The 26,938-nt window shown below is 37.6% G+C and overlaps 1 protein-coding gene across 1 annotated transcript in view; it reads left to right on the forward strand.

The window, feature by feature from the left end:
• LOC108718917 (inactive phospholipase C-like protein 2) overlaps nt 1–26,938 on the forward strand; it is a 150,872-nt gene that overhangs the window by 105,839 nt on the left and 18,095 nt on the right. The window contains exons 4-5 of the mRNA XM_018267435.2: nt 6,012–6,215; nt 26,424–26,499. Of these exons, the coding sequence (XP_018122924.1) occupies nt 6,012–6,215; nt 26,424–26,499 (280 nt within the window). The remainder of the gene's footprint in view (nt 1–6,011; nt 6,216–26,423; nt 26,500–26,938) is intronic.

Raw genomic sequence — 26,938 nt, forward strand, 5'->3', positions numbered from 1 at the left:
AGATCAGCCCAATTAGGCAGGCTGAAGACAGTCGCTGAAAACAGCTTGTGTGTCCATAGCCTAAATGGTAATATCAAGATGCTGGTTGCCCTTTTTGTGGGTTCTGCTTAAAATAGTGATTACATTCATAAAACTTCACCTTTATTTTTCAAAATGAAGTCCTTGGAGTGCGGCTTTTTTGTTCACTGCATACTAATGTGTTGACCAGCACCCAGGCAGCTGTTGATTGTTAAGAGTGCACCAGCTAAGCATAATAAATATAAATATATATATATATATATATATATATATATATATATATTATATATATATATATATATATATATACAGAAGAGTCCGCACACATAGAAAGAAAAAAATTGATTTAATCAACGTTTCGGCTCCTAAACGTGAGCCGTCATCATATATATATATATATATATATATATATATATATATATATATATATATATATATAATATATTCACTGTCCCAGGTGCACACCGTTTCCATTGTTAAAGACCTGGGTGCCTGCCGATATGTAATAGAGTCAAATGTAGAGGATAGCGGCACTCACAGGATTTGCGACAGATTCAAGGTTGGAAAAAATCTTTATTGAAGCTCGAGAGCTTCAATTAAGATTTTTTCCAACCTTGAATCTGTCGCAAATCCTGTGAGTGCCGCTATCCTCTACATTTGACTATATATAATTATATATATATATATATATATATATATATATATATATATATATATATTATATATATATAGCAAAGAAATACGCACTCATAGGTCTTTTGTGTAGAAAAAAAATGGCTTTTACTAGCTGTCCTTGTTCAGATTTCCCTAGTTATGTTTGTGCAGTCTGTCATTGCTTTTCTTGTGTGGAGGATGTATACTCTATAGCAGAGCCGGACTGGGACTAAAAAGCAGCCCGGGCAAAAAAAATCAAAGCAGCCCACATGTAAACACTCAAGTACTGAGTACTGAGCAAAAATGATTTCCTTTCTGTGTAAAATTAAAACAGTAGCTTGTACTTGATCTCAACTAAGATATAAATTAATCCTTATTGGAAGCAAAACCAGCCTATTGGGTTTATTTAATGTTTATATGATTTTCTAGTAGACTTAAGGTATGAAGATCCAAATTATGGAAAGATCCGTTATCTGGAAAACCCCACTCTGAGCATTCTGGATAACAGGTCCCCATAACCGTATTGTTGTGTGGCAGGTGCAATAGGAATCTCAGAGTATGCACTGAATGGGGTTTGAGAGCAAATCCATGAAAAAATTTCAAACAAACTTAGATAAAATTTTGTTTTAATGTCAGTAAGTGTAGATAGGATACCTGGTTTAAAATAAACAACCTCTAGGCCCAAATAAAGCGACACCAGTGATGTTTGAGTGTGCTTATGAGCTAACAGACTACCTTCCTGAAATGAGACGACAAAGAGTGTCCTATTGTCTTGCTTGGGCTGACAGAGAATTGTGGGTATTTTAGCAGAAGAGCTGGACAGCTGCACAGCATAGCATCTGCGCTTATTACTTATCATAATTATCTCATAATTACATCAGCAGGTGAAAACACACACACAATGTGCCGATAGTGCAGGCCCAGTGGGCCCAGACTATCCTAGTCTGAAAAAAAAAAACACTTTATGTAAATTGAAAAAAACGCGAAGAAGCAAATCATTTTTTTACTGGTAGCAACCAATCAGATGCTGTCAAACAGCTGCCAAGTAATTGCTGCCTGCTGATCGGTTGCTATGGGTTACTGGACCAGCAACAAACACTGCGCCTTTAATGACTACCCCAGTGAGGTCCTTATCTAAATGATTAATTTGAGCTTTACAACCATGGGGAAAACTAAAGGGATACTCCAAAGTCCATTTTCATTGGCTGAGCCCTGTGCATAATTATAAAGCTATGAAGTTAGATATTGAAGACAGTGTTTCTTTAATGGGATTTCGCAGGGCTGATGCTGAGCACACTGGGAGCATATGAAAGATAGGTGTATGAGAGTAATGAACTCAAAATGAGCTTATTTGCATTTTATACGCACGGCCCCACTTATACCTTCTTAATGACACATAGTTACCCTCTCTCTTGCGACGTTGCTCCCCCCCATTCTCTATGAATGGTTTCTCCCAATCTTTAGTCATATGAGAGTATAGAAAACACCACTGTGGCGACGAGTTCAGCTTATTACCTGGTCAGCTAGCTCCTCAGCGGCCCCCATAACATACCCAGACTCCATCTCCTCCCGTGCAGTCTAGAAATTAGCCCGTCTAAACCTAGCGCTCTGACAAGCACCGTCATAAGCGGGGCGGAGTCAGTGTTGTTGCGTCACCATCAAAAGTTGAGGCCATTATTTCAGCAGGAGGAAAAGATTGGATTTACACTGGTTCCTGGCCAATCGGAGTGTGCCAGCTCAACCACTTGCTAGACACGCATGTGACTGGCAGGCACCAACCGTCTCTAAACTTCACAGGGAGATCCATTTCCCTGCGCTCGGTATGTGTATCTGTATGACGACGCGTGCTGTAGTCTCTCGCAGCTCCGGCAGGCCCAGGCGAGTTTTACTACAGTTTAACGGCACAAGACAGAAGCAGCCCATTTCAGCAGTAAAGGGAGCGGCCTTTCGGGCATTTGCCCGATCGGACAGATTGTCAGTCCGGGCCTGCTCTATAGCAGGGGTCCCCAACCTTTTTTTTTCCCATGAGCCACATTCAAAAATAAAGCCACATAAAGGCTGTGATTGGCTATTAGGTGGTCCCTATGTGTACTTGCAGAATCCAGGAGGCTTTATTTAGCAGTACACCTGGTTTTTATGCAAGCCTGGAAGTTGATTCCAAGCCTGGAATTAAAAAATAAGCACCTGCTTTAAGGCCACTGGGAGCAACATCCAAGGAGTTGGTGAGCAACATGTTGCTCGCGAGCTACTGGTTGGGGATCACTGCTCTAAAGACATCTCAGCTGCTACCAATTAGAACACTGTTACATTGCGGACCTCTCTCTAAGCTGGGCCTTTGCAATGTGTTGGAGGAAAGGTTGTGTGCTGCTGAGCTGTACTTCTCAAATATACATTATATTATAGATAGAATTAGGTGAGTTATAACTCCAAAATTCTTCTACTGGGTGGAGTGGAACGAATGCTGCTTTTGCTAAGCTGGCCTCTCACAACTCACAGCTCCTATGAGTGTGTTATGAGTGCTATCTACTATTTCATGAGGTCCCTGATCTCTAACTTCACTAAGGTAGTTGGGCCCCAGTGCCTTATACTTTAGTCTGTCAACATATGCACCCCTGGTACTAGGCAATTGAGATCAAAGAGAATTAGCCATGGTTTCCCACCCATTATAGTAACTTTATACAAGAACTAACTCTGGGCCAACTGGGAAATACCCCCTTCACACAGAACATAGCTAACATACCTCCTGAGAATTAGGGGAGATTAACACTTTAGACCTGAAAATATGAGAAACAAAAATGCACCCTCGCCCTTTTTATCTCAAACTTTTCTTAAGTTATAAAATACAACTGTTTAAATACAGTGAGGTCTTTACAGGCCCCATACACGGAATTCACAAGATGCAGCCACCCAAGATTCAGTACTAAAATTCATAAAAACCTAATAAAGAGGATGCCAAGATAGTCCCTGACTGAAATTCAACATGGGATCTGGCATTTTAAGTACACAGTGGGCCAAAAGGCCCCCACAGGCCTTCTATGTCTAGGCATCTTATGGCAACCCCTCTGGCATTTGCCATAATTACAGCAGATAGCACAGAAAACTGAGAGATTACTTATACTGAATCATTTCTGCTGAGTGTTATGCCTGTGTTTAGAGCACAACACTCCCTTTGCTTTTCTGCACTAAACATCTGCTTCTCTTTATTCAGGCTTGTGATTACTCAAATGGTTAGTTGTGCCTTGCCTCTTTTGCTTTTATTTAACCTCAAAGGTTGAGTTCCCAGGTGCCTGGCCTCATTTATTAGCCTAGCTGCAAATTTGTACTACTGCAGAAACCCTTAGAAACCAGTCAACACCAGTACAAATAGAAGAATGAAAGCAAAACTCTTGTTGGCTGTTATAAGTTACTGCACTGCTGGATGTTGCACCTACATGAGTAAATTACCAAGTCCTTTAATTTCAAATGAAGCATTTATTCTGCATTCTTTCCCTCTTAAGTCCCATACTGTACATGCTCTCTAGCGGTCCTACAGAGAGACATGTTTGATGTGAAAAAGTAAAGATTTTTTAACAGAATTGTAAGGGTTTTTTTGGCCAGTATAATTGTTTGCATTAGTATTTTTCTTAATTCAGTGTGTTTTTGGACAAAATATAATTTTGCATTCTTTCTAAAGGAGAACTAAAGCTCATTGAATTATTGGACAAGAAATACTACACCGTATTTTCCTTCTGTAGCTTCCCATAATATTTTGTGCTGATTGACAGGACATGCTTTAGCCTGCAGTTAGTAATCTTGTTAGGGTTGCCACCTTTCCCCGCTGGAAACTCTGGGTGGGGAGCGGGCCAATTACATCATAGGGGCGGAGCAACAATGTCGAGTGGGTGGGTTAGTGGGCAGAGCTATGGTTTGGCGATTGGCCAATTCATGAGTCAATCTTAGGGAATCCTGTAACAGTTTTCCAAGTTAGGAAAACCAGGCAGGCAATTTTACAAGATTTAGGGTTGCCACCTGTCTGGTTTTGACCTGGACAGCCCAGTTTTCGGGTCAGAACAGGACAGTTGGCAACCCTAAATCTTGTATTAGGGGCCAACTCACTATATACTTTATATACAGTTGGCATTTCAGTATACGTGACTTGATTTGTAGATAAATAAACATGGTAGTACGTTTTGCAAGAGCAAAAGGGTTGAGACTGGTTAATAATCAGCACTGTAGCATTATCTTCTGTGACAGATGGATATTCACTTTATTTAATGCTTTGCAATGGCCCCTAAGTTCAGCTTCTTAACTACAGCCCAGAGCGCCCTGAGCATGTGCAGTGACACTGACAATGAAAAAATGGCCTAACAAGTATCCAAGATGGGAAAGCCATTCTAGACAGAGTTAGGCAGGAATAAATACTATTCTAGGCCCGGTGTACATAAAGTTTGATACAGGTATGAGAACTGTATCAGGACCTGGGGTTTTATGGATAATGGATCTTTCTGTAATTAAGATTTCCATACCTTAATGGGCAGATTTATCAAGGGTCAAATTTCGAATAAAAAAAAGTCACGTTTTTTTTTCTGGGTGAATAGGTTGTTTTTGTTCAAATTCAAATCATAAAAATTGAAGTAATAGCCCATTCGATTGAATTTGATTGGAAGTTTTTTCAAAGTCCACCAATTGACTCCAAATAGGTTCTAGGAGGTCCCCCATAGGCTAAAACAGCAATTTGGCAGGTTTTAGATGGCAAATGGTCAAAGTCGAAGTTTTAAAGAGACATGATACATTTCGATATTCGAATTTTCTAGTTTTTTTTTAAATTGAATTTGGACTATTCCCTAGTCGAAGTACACAAAAAATAGCTTGAAATTCTAATGTTTTTAATTAGAATTTTCACTTCGACCCTTGATAAATCTGCCCCCGCGTCTACTAAAAAATCATTTAAACATTAAATAACCCCAATAGACTTGTTTTGCCTCCAATAATGATGAATTTTATCTGTTTGGATCAAGTACAAGGTAATGTTTTGTTATTACATAGAAAAGGGAAATCGTTTAAAAAATGTGAATTATTTGGATAAATTAATGTAATTCGGAGTTTCCATACCTGTATATAAAATGCAATATTTCTAGCCAAGTTCCTTTAGTTCCCCTTTAAACTAAAAAAATTTGAAAGCTGTGTTGTTTAATCTTATACGGTAGCTTTGGCTTCATTGTATAACTAACTGTGTATTGTATGCATGCTATAAAATCAGTAAATTCATTTAAGCACTCTCTTCATTCCAAACAGAATTTTTAACAGAATTCTATTAAACAAGTAATAAAAAAAAAGTATTTTCTTTTCCCATTCCACAGAATACAGTGATGTCATTCAAAGAGCTGTGCGGTCTGTCTCCTGTAGCTAATCTCAGGCAGTGCATTATGGCGCTCTCTACCCGCTTGGCTGGGCCTGACAACGCACCGGTGGTGATAATGAACCTCAACGAACAGTATCCAACAATGGAGCTGCAAGGAACAGTACCAGAGGTCATGAAGAGGATTTTAGCAGCATATGACTTAGTGAGTGTCTCCTTTATGCATTCCTTACACACAGACAGAACGTCGTCATTTTATTTGACAAGAGTCCTTCCAGTGAACCATACTATTTAATGCTACATTAAGTGCGTTTGAAATCGATTTCATCTGACATAGCATGGTTTTGCTGTAAGGTTTTAATAGCACACAAAATGCTATTATTGCACTATACATTGTGCAACACTTACTGGATTTTCCAGCTTTTGCTTTGTTTATGACCATGTAAAGGCACCGTTCTCTCTGGGCAACATATTATTCTACTTTGTATTAAAAGGCACAGTACTTGTCATTCTATGGGGACAAGTGGAGTAATAGGGCAAGCACACAAATGGTCAAAACTGACCCTTTGTGCACCTTGTAGTGCCCTGCGGCATATGCATAATATGCTGAACTCTGCCTCCCCTCTAAGGGGCAGATTTATCAAGGGTCAAATTGAAAATTCTAATTTGAATTTTCAAGTTTTTTATGGTCTAACTGTCAAATTTGACTAGGGAGTTATTCAAATTCAATTTGAATTTGAAAAAAAATTTGAATTCGATTTTAGAGATTTAACATACGCTGGCCCTTTGAAAACTTGAATTCGACTATTCATCGCCTAAAACCTGCCAAATTGCTGTTTAAGTCAATGGGAGAGGTCCAGGGATCAATTTTGAGTTGTTTGCAACCTTCCTGACATTCGAGTTTTTTTCAGAGAAAAAACTCGAATTGAGTTTTTAAAGGAGAAGTAAAGGCATCGTACACTTGGCACCCCCAAGTGATTGTATTGACTTAACTGAAACTCCGGGCCGGTGCTCCAATCAGCAGAAAACTGCACCGGCCCGGGGTTATACCAGTGAGCACCATGAAGTGATCCATTTCCATCTTCTTCTTTCTTCGAATTTCTCGGGGCAGACGTATGCGAAGTTTAATAGCTGACTTTTTCGTTAAAGTTCGGCTTTTCGTTCTACTGCACATGTGCAGACGCACGAAGAAGGAGGAGACGGAAGAAGATCCATCCGTGGTGCTCACTGGTATAACCCCGGGTCGGTGGAGTTTTCTGCTGATAGGAGCACTGGCCCGGGGTTTCAGGTAAGTCAATACAGGTAAAAGTTTACCAGTACAGGTAAAACTTTGCATTCCTCCTGGCTAAGCAGTTACAGAGGTATGCTGAAACTGTTTTCCTCTGTAAATGAATAAAACACTGTGCATCCTCCCAGTATGCAGCTCATAAGTGTAGAGGAATTTAGAGGAACCATCAAGCATTCCTTTTTTTTTTCTTTTTTTTTTTATAGCTTTTGATGACAAAGGTATTTTTGTAAAGCTTAGCATCACTAAACCAATATGTCCTTGTACCAGCGTATGTAATGATACTGGAATGTGAAACTCTGGAGAAACACTGATAAGGTTTTGGGAGTAAAGGAAGGAGTCTCATGCTTTTGTCATAAATTAGTTCAGGACAAACATACTTTAAAGGACAAAACAAAAACCTTGGTACCGTGTTAGCCAGTAGTAAAAATAACAAATAAAAAAACAAACAAATAAAAAAAGTATTGTAGAAGTGATACCTATATTGGCTAACAATAAACATACATTGCAAGCTTTCGGAGCACCAAGGCCCCTTCGTCAGGCAAAATACAAATGAAAGCTGGAAAGGCACAGCATATATATTGTTAGATCAGTGAAAGGTATTCATGGGCAATAAATCAGGAAGTTACAGACAGATAGAGATCAATTGTAGAGATAATACAATGAATTAGGGTGGGTTGTAAATGGTCCAGGAGTCTGGATTCAGTCAGGTCACATAGTGTGACATGAAACCTGACCCTAAATTAAGGCCCTGTCTTTCCAGCTTTCATTTGTATTTTGCCTGACAAAGGGGCCTTGGTGCTCCGAAAGCTTGCAATGTATTTTTTATTGTTAGCCAATAAAGGTATCACTTCTACAATACTTTTTGTATTTGTTTGTTTTTTTATTTGTTATACTTTAAAGGAAAACTATACCCCCAAAATGAACACTTAAGCAACAGATAGTTTACATCATATTAAGTGACATATTAAAGAATCTAACCAAACTGGAATATATATTTAAGTAAATCTTGCCCTTTTACATCTCTTGCCTTGAGCCACCATTTCATCATGGTCTGTGTGCTGTCTCAGAGATCACCTGACCAGAAATACTTCAACTCTAACTGTAACAGGAAGAAGTGTTGAAGCAAAAGACAGAACTCTGTCTGTTAATTGGCTCACGTGACCTAACATGTGGTTTGTATGTGGGCACCGTGAATCATACGATCCCAGAGGGCGGCCCTTATTTTTTAAAATGGCAGTTTTCTATTTATGACTACCCAGTGGCACATACTGCTAGAAAAGTATATTATTATGAAAATGGTTTATTTACATGAAGCAGGGTTTTACATATGAGCTGTTTTATGCAATATCTTTTTATAGAGACCTACATTGTTTGGAGGGGTATAGTTTTCCTTTAATTATGTATTTTATGGCATACATGTAAGAAAGAGTAAATGAACCCCATTCTTGACTCCGCAGGTCCACTGATTTGTCTAATAGCAGAATATGCCATCATTTTTAAAAAAAATCACAGTGTTTTTGCTTATACCCCTGATCCACCCTAACCATGCTCAGTTACAACCCAACACTGAAACCCCACCCACTTTTGGACAATCCCCACTCCTTTTAAGGTACTCGAATCAGGGCAATCTCTTTAAATTCTGGACACATGCGGTGGATATATTATTCCCCATAGTTATTTTGCATGTTTTCTTCTTCAGTACTTGCAGTGCTGTACACATTGTATGGGTTATTCAGACACATTGCCCTGGTGGGATTACAGTGTACATTTTAGGAATATTAAAAGAGAAAGATACCTCACAAAAGCATTAGACAAGAAATGCTGCACCTTATGTCTGGGGCTTCTGTACCAGCCCAAGGCAACCGTAGCCCCTTAGCAGGGAAGATCTCTCCCTCTAAAGATGCCCCTATAGCTCCCCATCTTCTTTTCTGCTGATTCACTGCACATGCCCTGTGCTGCTGTCAGTTACCTGAATTTAGAGACTAAATCACAATGTACTGTATGTATAAAAAATTAATTATGAGGCCCTTTTAGTCCGCATAGGCATAACACTGCCGACAAGACAGTACCCAACTGTGCTACATAATATTTACTTCCATTATTTTTCTCATTGTTTATGTGTGTGAATCTGGGTACTGTAAACATTAGGCATTACAGGTGTTATAAATGTTATTAGGCTATGGTCAGGGTGTCTGGATGTTAATGCAGTGGAGTACAACATGAATGTTGGTTTCTGGCTGCATTAAATAAAGCATGTAACCATTAGAGCGGATACTTTCAGCAGGCTTTCATCTTACAAGATTTAACACAGGAATGCAGTGGGGATTAGCGGCTCGCCAATAAATAATACTGGGGATGTGAATCATAGCTAATGGTTAATTTGTATCCTTTATTGCTGTGTTAATATTATTCTTGGAATGCCATTCAATGTAGCATGCATTTATCCAGCTTATGGCATGTGTTTTAAGAACCCAAAGGCATGCCAGGGAAGTGCCTCACGCTGCTAAAACAGTTGTTGGGGTTCACATATGTTTGACTCAATAAGATCAAGTGAGAGCCTGTGTGGCACAGTTACTGCTGTGTTTCCAGCTTGAATTAGTTCCAAATTAAACACTGATTTGCAAACTAACGCCCACCACTACACAATGTCAATTGTGTGGAACTTTGCGTGCCACATTTGTGCCACGTGCATTGTGGGAGAACTGGCATTGGCATATTATACACACTGCCGCAGGGTCTGTTTTTACCCTTTCTGCCCCTGCAACATTATTTTACATCCCCCTTGGTGTAAGATCCTGTAGTATCATGTACGTGACCACATGGGTAATAATTATTGAGCTTGTAGTCGATGGCGGAGAATGAAAGGCCAAAATCATACATCATAATTATTATAATTATAGACATTTTACACATGCATTGAGCCATTTAATTTTTTATTATATACAAAGTAAAGCTATGATTTGGTTTTGTTTATGAAGCAGTAATAAGCATTTATGCGACTTGCTAATGTATTTAATTTCGTTATGAACACTCAGAAACACAACACTGTGCAAAATGCTATCTGTTTATTACTGAGATAACCCTTGATGTTAACGTAATTTTTACTTTTTAAAGGATAAAGTAAACATATTAGGGCACATTCACTTTCCTTGACACAGTGTGCTAATTGCAGTTTTGAGCTCAATCGGCATGTTTTTTTTTAGAATTGTAGGTGCAATAGGATAATTTGCTTTTCACAACTGCGCTGTATCTACCAAGATGTTGTGTCGATTTGCCAAAATAAATGCAACTGTTCATGCACTTCACCACAAATCAGCCACAGTTGCACTGAATATTTTCAGCATCCGTCTGGAGTAATTTCCGGTGTTTGCCGTTCGAGTGACATCACCCCCAGCCCCTCTGGGAGTTCCTAACACAGACAGGTAGCCTCTCCTGTTCTGTGCCCTGCTCTGAGAGACCTTCCTAACACTCTCACTACTATTAAATACAGGACAGCCTTCCTGTGGAAAGTGAGCTCCAATATGAGAAGTGGACCACTGGAATGGATTGCCTGTTCCTTCCAGAACACTGTAGCTTCCAGGGCCAGACAGCAACATCCTTTAAACAGAGAAACCATTTCCTGTTAAGTAACATTTCCATTGTAGCTCACATGTCTAATTGGGGAGAAATTAAAGGCAACATTTATCTTTTGACACCTTTCTTTGGTCATTCTACCACACTTGTTTATATGTGAGCCCTTATGGAGTCCAGGCTGCCACTTATGTAGGTCCTCCTGACTTCTTCCAAGGCCTCAACACTTTTACTTTTTCAAGTCTTGCTTGCAAGTCACTGTATCACTCTGTTTCTTTGTGTTTCTCTCTTTTACCCTCCAGCCCAAATTTGCCCCTAGCTGTGATGCCATACTGCTTAGCATCCTAATGATCTGCATTCTAGTTGATTGGACAGACAAGGCCTATACTTGATAGAGAGCCCTGGTGAATACTGCAGAAAACCAGTTATCCATTAGATCATCTCTATATGCATAGCTTTGTTGTGGGATTTGGATTGTTTACTGTAGTGATGTGTCCTTTTCACAGGAATATTTATCAATAGCTAACATTCACTAGAACAATAAAAAAAAGGAAGATCTGGAGTACCCCAGTAAAGAGAATATGGGGCAGATTAATCAAACACAAAACTGAAAATGTAGCTATTCCCCTGGACATAGTAATTGCAGGATTTCCTACAGGGTGTAGTTATTTTGATAAAATAAACCAAAGCATCCTAATGATTGGATCGAATCGCTAGGAAAATGTGATTAATTCATTCAAAAACATTCATTCAGAACTAATAGCACTTATATTTTCTTGTTAACATGCTATTGGTGAACAAGACATATGTCTGCATTTATTTGCAGAGCAAGCATTTAATGGTTTAGTGTATTTGCTTACCGGAAAACGAAGTGCCATTATTATAATAAAGGTTCTTTTATTTCCTGCACCGCTTTTGTAATAGTTTTTACATAATGCTAAATTTGTTTTGTTGCCAAGTATTCACTGCTGTCCACTGTTGTAAAAATGTATCGATCCTCTTCTCATTTAAGTCACCATAACATATATGGTGAAGTCTTAACATTATTTTTTTTAATATGCTTCAATAAGAGTGCAGACTGCTTGTGATGTTAACATTTTATTTGAAATATTTTCTCTCTTCTTTAACCAAGCCACAGTAACATCTATAATGTCCATAACCCTAGCAAGATTATAAGGACTGATTTACAAACATAAATCATGGTGGCAAAATAATATTGTTGGGCTCCTTTAATGTTTATATGTTTTTAGTAACCTTTAGGATACTGGTACACAGGAAGATTTGTCACTGTAGTAAATCTGTGCTACTGTGGATGACAAATCTCCTGAAAATGCCTTCCCCTTCGCTTACTTTTGGATCACTTTGAGTATTTTTCACCATTCCTAGCAATAACTTTTCATCTATCATCCTTAAAGAGCACATGTTGGGCGAAAATATTTTCCTCAACCAAAGGTGCAGGCTAATAGAGCCCACACTCCAGTTGGGGGTTAAAGTAGTTTTTTTAAAAATTGCCCCCTGCCAGCGCTAGGACACCCACACCAGGAGGAAGCTCCCGGTTTGAGCGGATATGTTGGGGCACATGCATGCACATAGTGAGTGAATGCCACAACTTGCTCATTATGCGAATGCGCGTTACGTCAGAAACTCATTATGCGCATATGCTGTGCACAACATGGCCGCACACACCGGGAGCTCCCTCCCGGTGCGAGTGTCCGAGCACTGATGGGGGGCAATTTAAAAAAAAAATCTACTGTTACCTCCAACTAGAGTGCGGATATTTTCACCCAACAGGTGCTCTTAAGAAGGAACAGCAGTCTCTTATTACCCTTAGGGCAGTGGTTGTCAAAACTTTTTCAGTTCAAGCCACGGTCATGAAATGAGTACAGATATAACAAAATATTGGTGTATCAGTCATTCAGTCATAGTTTCAACAATATCTAGGACAGTAAATACATTATGCACCCCAAATCTCAGCCTAATTGTTAATCAAATTGTGCTTTCATGTGTATCTCAAGGAAAAATTAGCCTTCAAGCTGAGCCCCCTGAACTGAAGTTTAATTTATTTACTTTTATTATTTCCCATTTATTTTTTTAGCAAAGTGACACACTTATCAAAGAAGATATGCCAGTGTGCCAAAATGTGTTCCATGACATTGAGCAGTTGAATATCATTCTGTTGAGTGGAGTGGTAGTGCTCAGAACTCAGGTTTAGCACTCACACCAATCCAAAGCTCTGTTCCTTGATACAAGATGGTTACGGAGAAAAATATGCAAACTAGTATTTTCCATACCAGAATAAGTCATTCCAGGGCGGAAAATAAATTGATAAAATGTTAACAGCCAAACATTTTGTATTGAGTGGAAACCACAATTGCCTAAGCAAAGCGTAACAAAGTGTTAGGGGCCGATTCACTAAGGGTCGAATATCGAGGGTTAATTAACCCTCGATATTCGACTAGGAATTAAAATCCTTCGACTTCGAATATCGAAGTCAAAGGATTTAGCGCAGATATTTCGATCGAACGATCGAAGGATAATTCCTTCGATCGAACGATAAAATCCTTAGAATCAAACGATTCGAAGGATTTTAATCCAATGATTGAAGGAATATCCTTCGATCAAAAAAAGTTAGCCAAGCCTATGGGGACCTTCCCCATAGGCTAACATTGACTTCGGTAACTTTTAGATGGCGAACTAGGGGGTTGAAGTTTTTTTTAAAGAGACAGTACCTCGACTATGGAATAGACGAATAGTCAAACGATTTTTACTTCGAATCCTTCGATTCGTAGTCGAAGGTCTAAGTAGCCCAAAAAAAACTTCGAAATTCGAAGTTTTTTACCTTCGAATCCTTCACTCGAAGTTAGTGAATCGGCCCCTTAATGTATAAAATAAAAGAAATAATCATCCAGGCAGAGAGTTTCATAAAAGGGCACTTAAGGCAAATCATCCAAGTGTCTTTGTTTAAAGCAGCATAAACATCTTCCTGCAATTCAGCACAAGTATCATTGGGCAAATCAGCAAGCAAAGCTGAATATAAATCAATGGATTAATTTAGGGACAAATTGAAAGGAACATCTTCAGGCAAACCATTAAAATTTTGTCCGACTGGGTCAGTGGAAACATTTTATGGGGGTTGACTGAACACAGACAGAAGAAGACAGGCAGGTGACGGAAGGATAGATGTGAGGTCCAGGAAAGAGAACAGAATTTCCTTGATAAATGTGTGGAACTGATGTAGTAGGCAGCCGAGCCATTCATTGGCATGCCATGGTTATTTAGGATTTATTATCCAGAATGCTCGAGACCTGGGGATTTCCATAATTTGGATACCTTATGTCTGCTTACAATCATTTAAACATGAAATAACCCCAATAGGGTTGGTATGCTCTCCTCACTTCTCTAAGTAATTGTATAAACCCAATAGGATTCTTTTGCCAACAATATATGTTTGTGCAGTTTAGTTGCCATCAAGTACAAGGTACTGTTTTATTACTACAGAGAAAAAGGAAATCATTTTTTTAAATGTAAATTATTTGCTTGAAATGGATTCTGTAGGAGGCCAGCTTCCCATTATTCAGAGCTTTCTGGAAAATGGGTTTTCAGATAAGGCATTCTACACTTGTACAGCACTACTATTGCACGCAGTGCTGTTACAGAAGAACAATACAATCGACTGATACCCTGAGCTATAATCCCCTCTATAATGTTTTGTTCAGTCATAACTATTCAACAGCATTAATCATTGTTTTGTGATTCCTGGGACCATTACTCCTTGTCTTTGAATTTTCTCCCTGCATCCCATTCATCTTCTTCCAGAAAGGAGTCTTCTGTTTTCAGTGATGGACTGGAAAATCTAATAAACCTCCAGATGTGATGAGTTTTCTGTAGAACTTGAAACGACAAACTGACTGCTGGCTAGCTGGCTTCTCATTTGCTGAGAGGTTCTGTTGTGGCGTAACTGTGTCAGCCTACTTTTATGGTGCTTTGCTGCCGAACAGAATCCATATTATATGTACTTTTTTGGTCCACTTTCCAATAACATTCTATTTCATGGCGCAGGCTAATTTTATTCTTTCTGCTTTTCTATTTTTGCTGATCCACTATGGTGGCATCAAATTGCATTTCATTTGACCTGATCATTAGGGCCCCAGACAGTTCTATTGGAAATAGATGACCTTTTTGTTTGACCTGCTTTTCTCCTTCTAGAAGTATAGATGTATGAGATAATTATTAATACTACTGCTCTACAACTTTAGTATCTAATACACTGTCTGGTATAATACATTGAGTAGAGTACTCCTTTCCCGTGGGCATGCTGTGCATAACAAAAGTGGTGAATGGGTGAGAGCTAGTGATACAAGGTCTTCCTTTAAACCCATGAGGACAATATGAAGAATCTAATATTTTACCAATTAATTCAGTTATTTCAATACAGGTCTAGGATCCGTTATCAATAAACCTGTTCTCAAGAGAGCTCTGAGTTATGGGAAGGCCATCTCCTATAGATTCCAATATTATCACATAATTACATTTTTTATTGCCTTTTTCTCTGTAGTAATGACACAGTGCTTTGTACTTGATCCCAGCTAATGGATCCATATTGTAGGCAAAATAACCTGGGTTTATTTAATGTATACATGATTTTTTTAGTAGACTTTACATATGGAGATTCAAATTATGGAAAAATCCCTTTATCCTGAAAACCCTAGGTCCTGAGCATTCTGGATAACAGGTCCCATATCTGTATACGCTAAAAATGTTCTTGTTGTTTTGCTGTGTGCTGATTATTCTTTCTGCCCCTTCCATTGACTTATTTTAAGCCTCAGAGCTTTACAATTAATGGTCATTAATGAACAATATCAGTATTTCTGCAATAATGCCCCTTTACACCACTCAATGATGTCTGGCTGTAATGATTTGTGGGCACCCTACAATCATAAAGACAAGTGGTTAGCAGGCAGCTAGATGTCGCTTACACTATTTACAAGATTGACAAAAATAAACTGTACACTCTTTTCCAATGCTGGTTTATATTAGTATGTATATATATATATATATATATATATATATATATATATATATATATATATATATATATATATATATATATATATATATACACATTTATGAATGTCTGTTCATATTTAAAGCTGTCTGTGTAGGCTTTCCTTTCAAAATAGCATGTATGTCTATATTAGTCTATATTAGTTATGGTTTGTATGTATAACCTAGAGAAGCATGTTATAAATAAACATATATTTTCAGAATATGTGAAAGCTTGCAAGCTTCTAGTGGTATCTAGAAAGACAGATGCTCCTATTTCTACATCCAGAGTGACATTTTGGGGGCAGCTGACATCCTTACATAGCTAATAAGAAGCCCTATCCAATAGAAGGAGAAGCAGCTGTAAGCTACAGGGTCAAGCTTCAATCCGAAATCTTGTATTGCTTCCCAAACAGCACAGAAGAACCGAAGCCTAATTAAAAACAAATGCAAGGAAAGCCTGTTGGCTCCATTTCAAAGAATCCGTGGCATCTTCTCTGACTTCTGATGGTGCATTGTGATAAATTAAAAGTTGAAAACTCTAACAAGCGAGCGTGAAACTAAAATGAAAGGCACATTGGCCTCATTGCTTACTGATGAGATGCTGATAAAATACTTTTAACGTATTTATTTTGCTTGGATTCTAGTAATGCAGTCAGTAGGAGGTTAGATGAAACACAATGTATTTATTAAAGAGCTCTAATGTTTGGCAGCATTTTCAACTCTTGATAAAAAAAAGGCACTTTTAATGTCAAGCCTGGCGGAGCACTGATAATATAATCTTCTAACAAGGCAGAGATCAATAATAACCTCATTATATATTGACTGAGGTTGGGCCTAGACAGACACAGTCAATTTGTAATGAAGTGTAATTGACCCTTTCTGCTGTTTAGGAAAAGGCACCAGTGAGAACAAAACCGTTGGGTGGAACTTGACTTTATACAACTGTTTAATGCTGGTGGCTTGTATTTCATGGATAAAGCTTGCGTTAAGGTTCCAGTATATCTAGCGTAAAGGAATGATGTACAAATAAAAAATGCTGTTTATCAGGCAGTTTAACTTTCTCCTACACATGTTGTAGATTTAGTTACCAAGTGTAACAGAATAATCCAAACTGTCACCTGCGTATCCAAACAAACTTCATTATGTAATCTCACTTTTTAATATGCTTCTAAAATTGTGAAAAACCACTAAAGCAATGGAAATTGAATGTAAATTGCAATGGCGCTCTGCTATGAGGAGCACTGAATTCTTGTTAGTTCATTATTTTGTTGGATCTAGATCCCCAATAAGTTTTTATGTTTTTTTTGAACAGTAGAGCAAAAGGACTGCAATCCCTTCATATCATATCATATGAAGTAATTCTACATTAAAAATTAGTTTAAATGAGAACTAAAAATGAATATGGTTAAAAATCCCATATTTTGCATACTGAATTTATTGCACAAGCCTAGAGATTCCATATCTCTATAGTAGTAACTGGCTTTAAAAAGTTTGCCTAAATTATGATCCAGCTGCAATGGTTTTAAAGCTGCCGTGTACTGATAAATCTGTTATTTACTAATTAGCCTTATATTTTGACATTTAGGAGGGTTATTTATTAAAGTTCAAATTTTATATTCAAGATTCTAGATTTGAAACTGATCTCGAAAATTTGATATATAGCTATACAAAGCAATGGAAATGTATTGTTATGTTAATTTTGTTTATGTTTAGATTTTCTCCTTTTCCTAATTTCTCATATCCTATACTGAATGCATGTTTCTTTAACAACAATAACTATTATATATCATTAATTGGAGACGTGTGTCGTCCAACAATTTATAACATGCTTAGAAAACTAATAATAAAAAAAAAGTTCTAATTTTAGAGTTATGTGAGTTTTTTTTAGACCTCGAATGAACTTAAATGAACTCACAACTCGAATGGTTTCTAATTTAATGGTGTTTTATCGGATTCAAGCTATTTTGGGGTATAATACAGTACATCTCAAAAACTCTAGTTTTTTTTTTTTTGACTCAAAAATAACCTTGAAAACTCAAATTTTTTCATGGAAAACACAACTTGAACCTTAACAAATCTGCTCCTTATAGTCCATATATTTTTAATCGGTGCCTAAACTCAGTAAGTGACAGCAGCACAGAGCATGTGCAGTGAATCAGCAGAAAAGAAGATGGGGAGCTACTGGGGCATCTTTGGAGACACAGATCTTTACTGCTAAAGGACTGTGGTTGGGCATTTATAGAAGCCCAAAACATAATGTACAACTTCAGTTGTGGAAGATTGCAATTCTCTGCCATTTCCAGTGAGATCAGGTCATTTAGCTTTCAGAAAGCCCCTTAGCATCAATCTGCAGCTACCAAACCAGCCAGCTGCGACTGTGTTTTTCCTGTTCAGTTTTTTATTTCTCTAATATCTGAAGTTACCAGGGTAATGGTTACCATAGCATAAAGACAGGTTTTTTTTCATGTTTACATTTTGCATAATAGTCACTCTGTTATTCTGTTACTTTTTACTGATATCATGTTGCATAACTTGCAAGAAAAATCGTGCTGCTCATTTTTTGGATCAAATGCAGATAGCACGATCCGTCTAAACAGACACTTTCCTGTGTTGTTGTGAGAAAGATTTAATCAAAGCTTTAAAGGGGGGTTTCACCTTTTAAGATAACTTTTAGTATGACATAGAGAGAGTGATATTCTAATTTCTGAGACAATTTTATTTGGTTTTCATATATACATTTATTAGTTGGGTTTTGAGTTTTATTCAGCTTTTTATTCAACAGTTTGCAATTTCAGCAAACTGGTTGCTAGGGTTCACATCACCTTAGCAACCATGTAGTGAGTTAAGTATGAGACTGGAATATGAATAGGAGAGGGTCTGAAGAGAAATATAAGTAAGTAATAAGTAGCAATAACAAACATTTTTTAGCCTTACAGAGCATTTCCTTTCAATGGTATATTTAAGTCAAAAAATTTTTCTAGATACAGTATAGTATACCCGAAGCTTGAAATATCTCTAATCCTAAAATACTCCAGCTGAAATCTGTCAAGGTCATGTAGAAGTCAATGGCAGAGATCCATTCAACCATTTGAAGATGTTTGTAGCCTTCTTGATGTTCAGGTTTTTTTTCAGTGGGTTTCACTCGAAAAACTTGATTGATTTCATTGATTTTAGGTTATTTTTTTGCCTAAAACTCGATTAATACTAGATTTTGCATTTTTCACCCCAAATTCACTGATTTGAGGTTTTTTTCATAAATAAAACATTCAAGTTGTGAGTTCATTTGAGGTATAAAAAAACCTTACAAACCTCTAAAACGTAACCTTTAATAAATAACCCCCTGAGCCTCTTACAGTATTGCTAGACATGTCATCACGATAAATATTTGTGGCCCACACTATACCCTAATAGCATATAAGCAATATAATTTATTATATTAATGCATCTTATCAGTTAAATGTAATAGTATTCAAATGGCACTTAGCACTTTACTAAAACACAGCAGCATCCAGAATAAATACAATTTTGCAAGGTTACAAACCAGACGATGTGTTAGAAATAGTTCTACTTGCAAAACAATCAAGAAGAATACAATTTACCATGATCTAAGTGAGATTTAAGTGTTTAAAGTGTGTAAACTGTCAAGAGGCCTTTGAAATTCTTGTCGACTTCAATGTGCTTAAGGGAAAGTAGCAGGACAATTATCAACTAACATTATAATGAAAGGAACAGGTAAGTCTTGAAACAAGTGGAATAGTTAGCAAGGCCAGGACTGAAGGTAAGAATGTCATTCTCAATCTAACAACAGAGACCAAAATAAACTGAAAAATGTCCAGTGCCTCAGACAGTCTTGTGTGATTAGAGTTAGCAACAGGGCACTGCTCTTGAGAGCTGCAAAGAATGGGATTTCATAAATGGAGAATAGCTCTACAGCTGGATGCTAAAATAGATGGTGGCAGGTTGTGAGTAGACTGCTAAATGGGACAATGGCATTGGTAATAGAAACCCTCCTTACCAAAGAAGTAATTTGGAAATAATCCCAAGTAATGAGAGTGTTGCAGCATGGAAGTAGACAAAAGATGAATGTGTTTTTGGTGAAAGTGCTGGCAGATAGCTAACCATTACAGCATTGCTATGTAACAAGGCAGTGCAGCCTGGGAGAATATAGTCAATATGGTACACGCAGATTAGCGGATAGTTGTTGTATTTAGTTTCATGCAAAGGTTTATTGAATCATTTTATGACCACTTTTAAATAAACGTTTATTATTTGCAGTTTTTGAATTATTTCGATTTTTCTTCAGCAGCTCTCCAGTTTGCAATTTCAGCAGTGGTTTGGTTGCTAGGGTCCAAATGACCCTTGCAGCCACCACTGAATTGAATAAGAGGCTGGAATATGAATAGAAGAGGCCCTGAATAGAAAGAGGACTAATTAAAAGTAGCAATAAATGTGTAGACTTGCAAAGCATTGGTCTTTTAGATGGGGTCAATGACCCCCATTTGAAAGCTGGATAGAGTAAGAAGAAGAAGGCTAATAAGCTGCTAAAAGCCGAATCTGAAAACACTCCAGCTAAAATCTGATGAGGTCATATAGAAGTCAATGGCAGAGGTACCTTTAACCATTTAAAGATGTTTTTTGTCTTCATGATTTTTGAGTTTTGTACACTGGTTTTCACTCAATAAATTCAAGGTATTTGATGTTTTTATGCCTATAAAACCCTAAAATGTATAGGTATTAGAGTTTTTTCCCCAGTTGCATTGCATTTTTTTCATGAATTAGCAAACATTCCAGTTATGAATTTATTTAAGGTAAACCTCACAAACTTGACCTTTGATAAATAACCCACTCAATGTTACTAAGTGGCCATTCTCTAAAATACTAAAGGTTAACTTAAAGGTAAACCATCCCTTGAAGAAGGTATTTATTTTTCGGGGGTTTTACAGGTGTATGGATTAGTTACAAGATAGGGTCTGTAAGTTTAATTTGTATGTAAGTTGAAACCTGTACATTTACTTATTAAATTAAACAAGACATATGTTTGTCTTAACATAGTATTTAATTTTACATTTATGTGCTTTGCAGTAGACAACACACACCAGAGGGGATTCGGACAGGTGGTTTATTAAAGCTAAATGCTTATAAAGGCCAAGCAAACCACAGTACATTACTGTAATAGCTTTTGTATGTCAGTATGAGCTGTATGTAACTCGAGGACTCCCTGTACTCTCTGTTTTGTAAAGATATGTCATTTTATAAACTCCTATGTATTTTTGGCATTCATTCTAAACTAGCTGCTGTTCTCAAACTCACCTGAGACAGACTCTATTAGAAAGTCAGGAATGCTCTGTCGAAATGTCACTGTGGTACAGAACATTGCTTTTTCCTGCTACTGAATGCTTCCTCTGGGCCATTCCATTGATGTTAGGCAGCTATAATCAGCCACAGAGGGATCTTTCTGGGGAAATAGATTAGCTGTGTAGCATGAAGCAGCAGGTGTAATGGAAATGTGCCTGGCTAGATAAGCCACAGGCTCTGTGAGCCAGAAACTGTGTTAATTGAGCTCAAAATGCAAAAAAGTTTTGACAGTCAACAGGTAGAAGAAGGAGAATGAGAAAAAGTTACCTTGAATGATTTTGATATATTTTGTATCTTTGTTATTTTAACAAACCTCCATGTTTTTTGCACATTGACACTCTGTCCCAAATTTTGCTCCCTGGGGACATGTACAAAGACTTATGCTGTTCCCATGCATACAGTGTTGCTGGAATACAGTGTTGCTGGAATACAGTGTTGCTGGAATACAGTGTTGCTGGAATACAGTGTTGCTGGTATTTAGACACAAAAGTTAGGGAGCACCAGTGGGCACAGTGTGTTTAGGAGGTCTGCCCTATGGCAAGCAGTAAGGACCGGACTGCCTTGTGCCCACCAGAGTTTTCAATCTGCTGTGAGGTAGAAGGTCTGCCCCTTAGTACCCTAAAGCTTGTGTTTAGGGATTTTGTAATTGACCCCTTAAATTTTAAGGGGCCATAGTATATAAAATTCTTGTATCACAGGAATTTGTCTGTAAGAAAGTCCTGAGGCCTCTCCAGCTGTTGTGAGTTTTTAACTGGAAAGCATCAACGTAGAAGAACAGTTTACAGTTTTAGTGATGTGTTGGTCAAACTGCATTGCAGAAAATTTGAAGAAAGAACGGGGCTGTCTGGGACACAAAAGGATCCAAAGGACCAGAAAATGTATTTAGAAAATATTTTTTTATTTCACAAAAAATCTATACTTGCATCTCCATCCGTCCTACGCGTTTCATACCCACAAGGGCACTTAATCATGGGCAACTGCTTTGCCCCAATCCAACATGAGACAGAGCCAGTTCACCATGCTTATTTGGGGAGTCGGGGAGGGACTGGGTGTCCTGTTCACAACCTGTGTTTGGCAATTACACCTGCTGATGGAGTCAGCCAGAAGAAATGTCTTTAGTCGCTTCTTAGTATGTGATGGCAATTTACTCAATATGCTTGACCAATGGTCCTGCACGTGGCAATGTCATTCAGCTGAAAACAATCAAATGAATCCACCATCTCACCCTGTGTATGGTCAGCTGTAATAATAAGAATCATATGCTAAGAGGCAGAGGAATGGTTAAGTTAACCAACACTGGTCGTACACTGTCTTCCAAAACAGTCTGTTATTAACACAATAAAAAGAAAAGTATGTTGCTGAAATTGGTCCATGCTTTCTGTTTTCTGCATTTGTTGTATGGTTTTTGTCCAAAAGGCTTGATTAATTACTCTGTAAAACAGGTTTCCCTTTGCCAAAGTCATCTTGAAAAATTATAATTATTATTTAGTGGATAGAAGAGCTTGTGTCACTAACAGTATTTCTGCCATATCCTTGTGGCTGCCAAACAAACTAGCTGATATTTCCTCTGGGAGTTTGTTGGGGACATTTTAGAATAATTAGGTTCTGGCTTTGGTTCCCATCATCTACGAAAATAACCCCCTTGTGTTTCCATTATAAAATAAATGGCAATACTGTACCCTGATTAAACTGATAAGCCCAGGCCTTCTCTGATTGCACAGCAGAGAGCAGGTACTAGAGAGGAGCAACATGTGGAAGAGATTAAAGGGGTTGCTTGCTTTAAATTATCTTTAAGTATGATGTAGAGAGTTATATTCTAAGAAAATTTGCAATTGGTTTTAAATTTTTGTTATTTGTGGTTTTTGAGTTATTTAGCTTTTTATTTAGCAGCTCTCCAGTTTGCAATGTCATCAATCTATGTCCAAATTACCCTAGCAACCATGCATTGATTTGAATAAGAGACTGGAGTATGAATATGAGAGGCCTGAATAGAAAGATGAGTAATAAAAAAAAAGTAGTACTAACAATGCATTTGTAGCCTTACAGAACATGTGTTTCTTCGATGGGGTCAGCGATCCCCCTTTGAAAACTGGAAAGGGCCAAAAGAAAAAGGCAAATACTTCAAAAAACTATAAAAAAAAGAAAAATGAAGGCCAATTGAAAAGTTGCTTAGGCTTAGCCATTACATAACATACTAAAAGTTAAATTAAATGTGAACCACTCCTTCAATGCAAATGAGTTAAAGAATACATTTATCATGTGATCAGAAAAGATTCCCTTGTGTACTCAATGTCCAACTATTCCATCTGATTATCAAAATACTTAAGTGTGAATTTAGTCCAATATTATAATCGTCTGGCTTTCTTAAGGAACTAAGTATGGATATTAATAGTGTATAATATGTATATTATGTATATATGTATGTATATATCTATTTACCATTTCTATTGCTAATTAATCTCGTAATACTGAAGTGAATGATTAGCTTTGGGTTGGAACACGGTGACATTAATGCATGCCCTTGAGCTTCAGTCAGGTGCTGTGGCAGGTGCATGAGGGATAGTTATAGCTGAAGGTTACTGCAAATAGATGAAGCAAAGTGCCAAGACTGTGTGCCAGACAGACTTTAAGAAGCCATGATGCCAGAAGAACTGGAACTATGCATGCCCAGTGCATCTGCCCATACACACAGCCACTTTAATCAGTGTGTACACTCCATTAATACAGCAGCAGCCATGGGTGTAACTAACCACCATGTGAGCACTTGGGGACCTACGTGTAGTTGGCCAGTGGGAGAGGGAGACATTTCAATATATGTTTGTGAAACAGAGCATTCTCTAAACTTTTCTGGCCTAAAATTGTTCTGTGGTAGGGTCCTGTAACTTTTATTAGGAGCTCCCCATTATCAGAAAAATGCATATTTGGGCAGAAAATACATACACACCAGGTATGACATTAGCCTTTTTAATCTACTGTGTGAGCCCAAAGACTCAAAAGGGGTTGTTCACTTTCCAACACTTTTTTCAGTTCAGTTAGTTTCAGATAGTTGACCAAAATTAAGACTTTTTCCATTTACTTTCTATTTTTTTATAATTTTTCACCTTCTAAAGGAGCTCTGGGAGGGGGAGGTCGCCGACCCTTTAACTGTTCTAAATTGATACATTTATTTGATATATTTTTTATCTTTGTCCCTGCTAAGCAGAATCACTGGTTTTCATTAAAGGCAGCTGTTAGAATTGATACAATAGTTGTTAATACTCCAGAGATGCTGCTGAGAAATGTATCAACTAAATGTTGCAAAATTGTAACAGTTCAGAGTCAGAGCCGCCAGACTTAAACATCAGAGACAGGAACATTCAACTTTAAACTTAAAGATTTTGGAAAAACTGTAAAAAATGGAAAGTAATTGAAAAAAGTCTTTATTTCTGGGGAACAGTCTGAAAACAATTGAACTGCAAAAAGTGTTTGGAAGGTGAAAAACCTCTTTAAGTAATAGTTGTAATAACAGTGATGAAAGTGGGGAGTTTTTGGACATTTCATTTATTTAATATCTCTGCAGCATTACTAAATAGCAGTTATTTTCTGGGAGCAAGCGATCTCCATGGAGACTGCCCACGCCATTGTTCATGTGCAGTTTTTATAGGTATAGACTTTAGTAGTCACATCATGTTCACTTTCTGTTTGCTCAGATCTCAAGGTATTTCACTTTGGGAGTTGAGTAAATATAATAGAAATCCCTGGCAAAGAAATAAAAAGAATTGTCTTTATAGTAAATCATATTCATTTAGCATGGAAGGAATTGAACATGAAACTTTATTGCCAAGGAACACAATCATTGAAGCTTTAAAAATAAATAAAATAGCTTCTCAACCTTAGATGATCCTTTGGCTATAAACATTTCTTCAATCAATACCCAACATAAATGAAAATAAGGGATATTGTAAACTTCTTTTATACTTGCAGTTCTAAAGACAAATAAGGGACATAGCCATTTGTCTTGGCGACAAACTCCCTGTGCCAACCATTGCATATAGATCCCTCTAATAATAGGGAAACCAGGTATAAGCATTCATGAGTGCATGCTCTTCTATAAAGCTTAGCCGTGTGTTGTATCTGGGTTATAGTTGCCCAATAGAAAGGTTTCTCCTTTTTCAGCAGTGAATGGGGCACATTTATCAAAAAGTGCAGTTCGAGATCACCACAGTCCGCTAGAGTGAAATTCTGCCACTCTCCACCCATTTCTATGGGATTTTGAAAGGCAAGATTATTAAAGGGGACCCGTCACCCAAAAAAAATATTCATAATCCTATTTTATCACATCAGTCAAGCAAAATGAACTTTAATTATACTATATAAACTATTTGAATTGTGTTTCTTCCAGTCTGGGAATTCATAATAACAGCAAGCAGACAGGAGCCATTTTGTGGACACTGTTATTAAGACAAGCATTGCATCATCTCAGAATCTTGTTTGTGCACCAGAATGGGGGACCTAAAGTCCATCCCCATGTACTGGCTACACAATTAAACAGTGAAGTGAATGGGGGAATGTGGGGAGATCAGTGACATGTAGGAAGTGCTGAATGGAAAGTGAAAGTAATTGTCTGCCCCGCCTCTATGCCCAGGGCATAGAGGAGGGGCAGACAATATTTGATTGACAGCCGAGATGTTTGAATGATCTTACAACAGTTATGAATGCTTTAATAAAAAATAGAAATTGGATTTCATGTTTAATTTGAAAAGAACTTTTATTATACAGCTTTTTTGTGTCTGGGTGACAGGTCCACTTTAAAGGATGAAATTTCATATTCGCCCATTGATTTAATGGTGTTCCATAACTTAGTCTGGAATATTTATTTGTGTAACCCAACCTTGCTTGGTGCTTCTCCAGATCTTGAGGTGGGATAGTATGACACATACACTGTATCTTTTCATGACATATAGTTCCTACAGCCTTATGAAATGGACTCCATCCCTTCAATATTTTCCAGGCTAGACATCTAATATATTAGAAATACTATAAAACCATATTAAAGATACTGAGAATATGTAATTGATGACCAATTTCTTCAGTCTTAATAAATCTCTATTCATAATTTCTGTGCAAACCGCAGGGAAGCTTTGTTTTGACTTTTGTTTAAAACTTAATCCACAGATTATCCAGAGCAGCAAGAGTCTAATTGAGAATGCCGATGGCATCTATGAGAAGATAGTACAGTGCCAAAAGACTGGTAAGTGAAATTATGCATTGTGATTCCAGACTTCTGGAATACTGCCCTAGCTGTAAGCATGCACCTAGATAGCAGTGGATGTTTTATAAATTAATTTTATTATTCTTCTGCGAGATATTAATTGTTTGTCTACTATTAGCCAAATGTTTTCCTGCTGCAAGCACCACCATGCAGTTTGCCACTCCAGATTGATCACCCAAGTTGCAGCAGTGCTAGGATGATGGGAATGGGGACTATCATAGTTAAATTGCACCAGTGCAATAACCAACACCAACCTATCAGAATTTCCTGTAGCTTTCATCAGTCAACTACAAGTTAGAAAATGTAAATGAAGATCAGATATGTTGCTGTGGGTACCTTAGGGTACCCTAGTAAATCAGCCCCTAAATACTTTAAAGGGATACTGTCATGGAAAAACATTTTTTTCCAAAACACATCA

Source organism: Xenopus laevis, chromosome 6L (assembly GCF_017654675.1).
Source record: "Xenopus laevis strain J_2021 chromosome 6L, Xenopus_laevis_v10.1, whole genome shotgun sequence".
Taxonomy (NCBI): Eukaryota; Metazoa; Chordata; class Amphibia; order Anura; family Pipidae; genus Xenopus; species Xenopus laevis.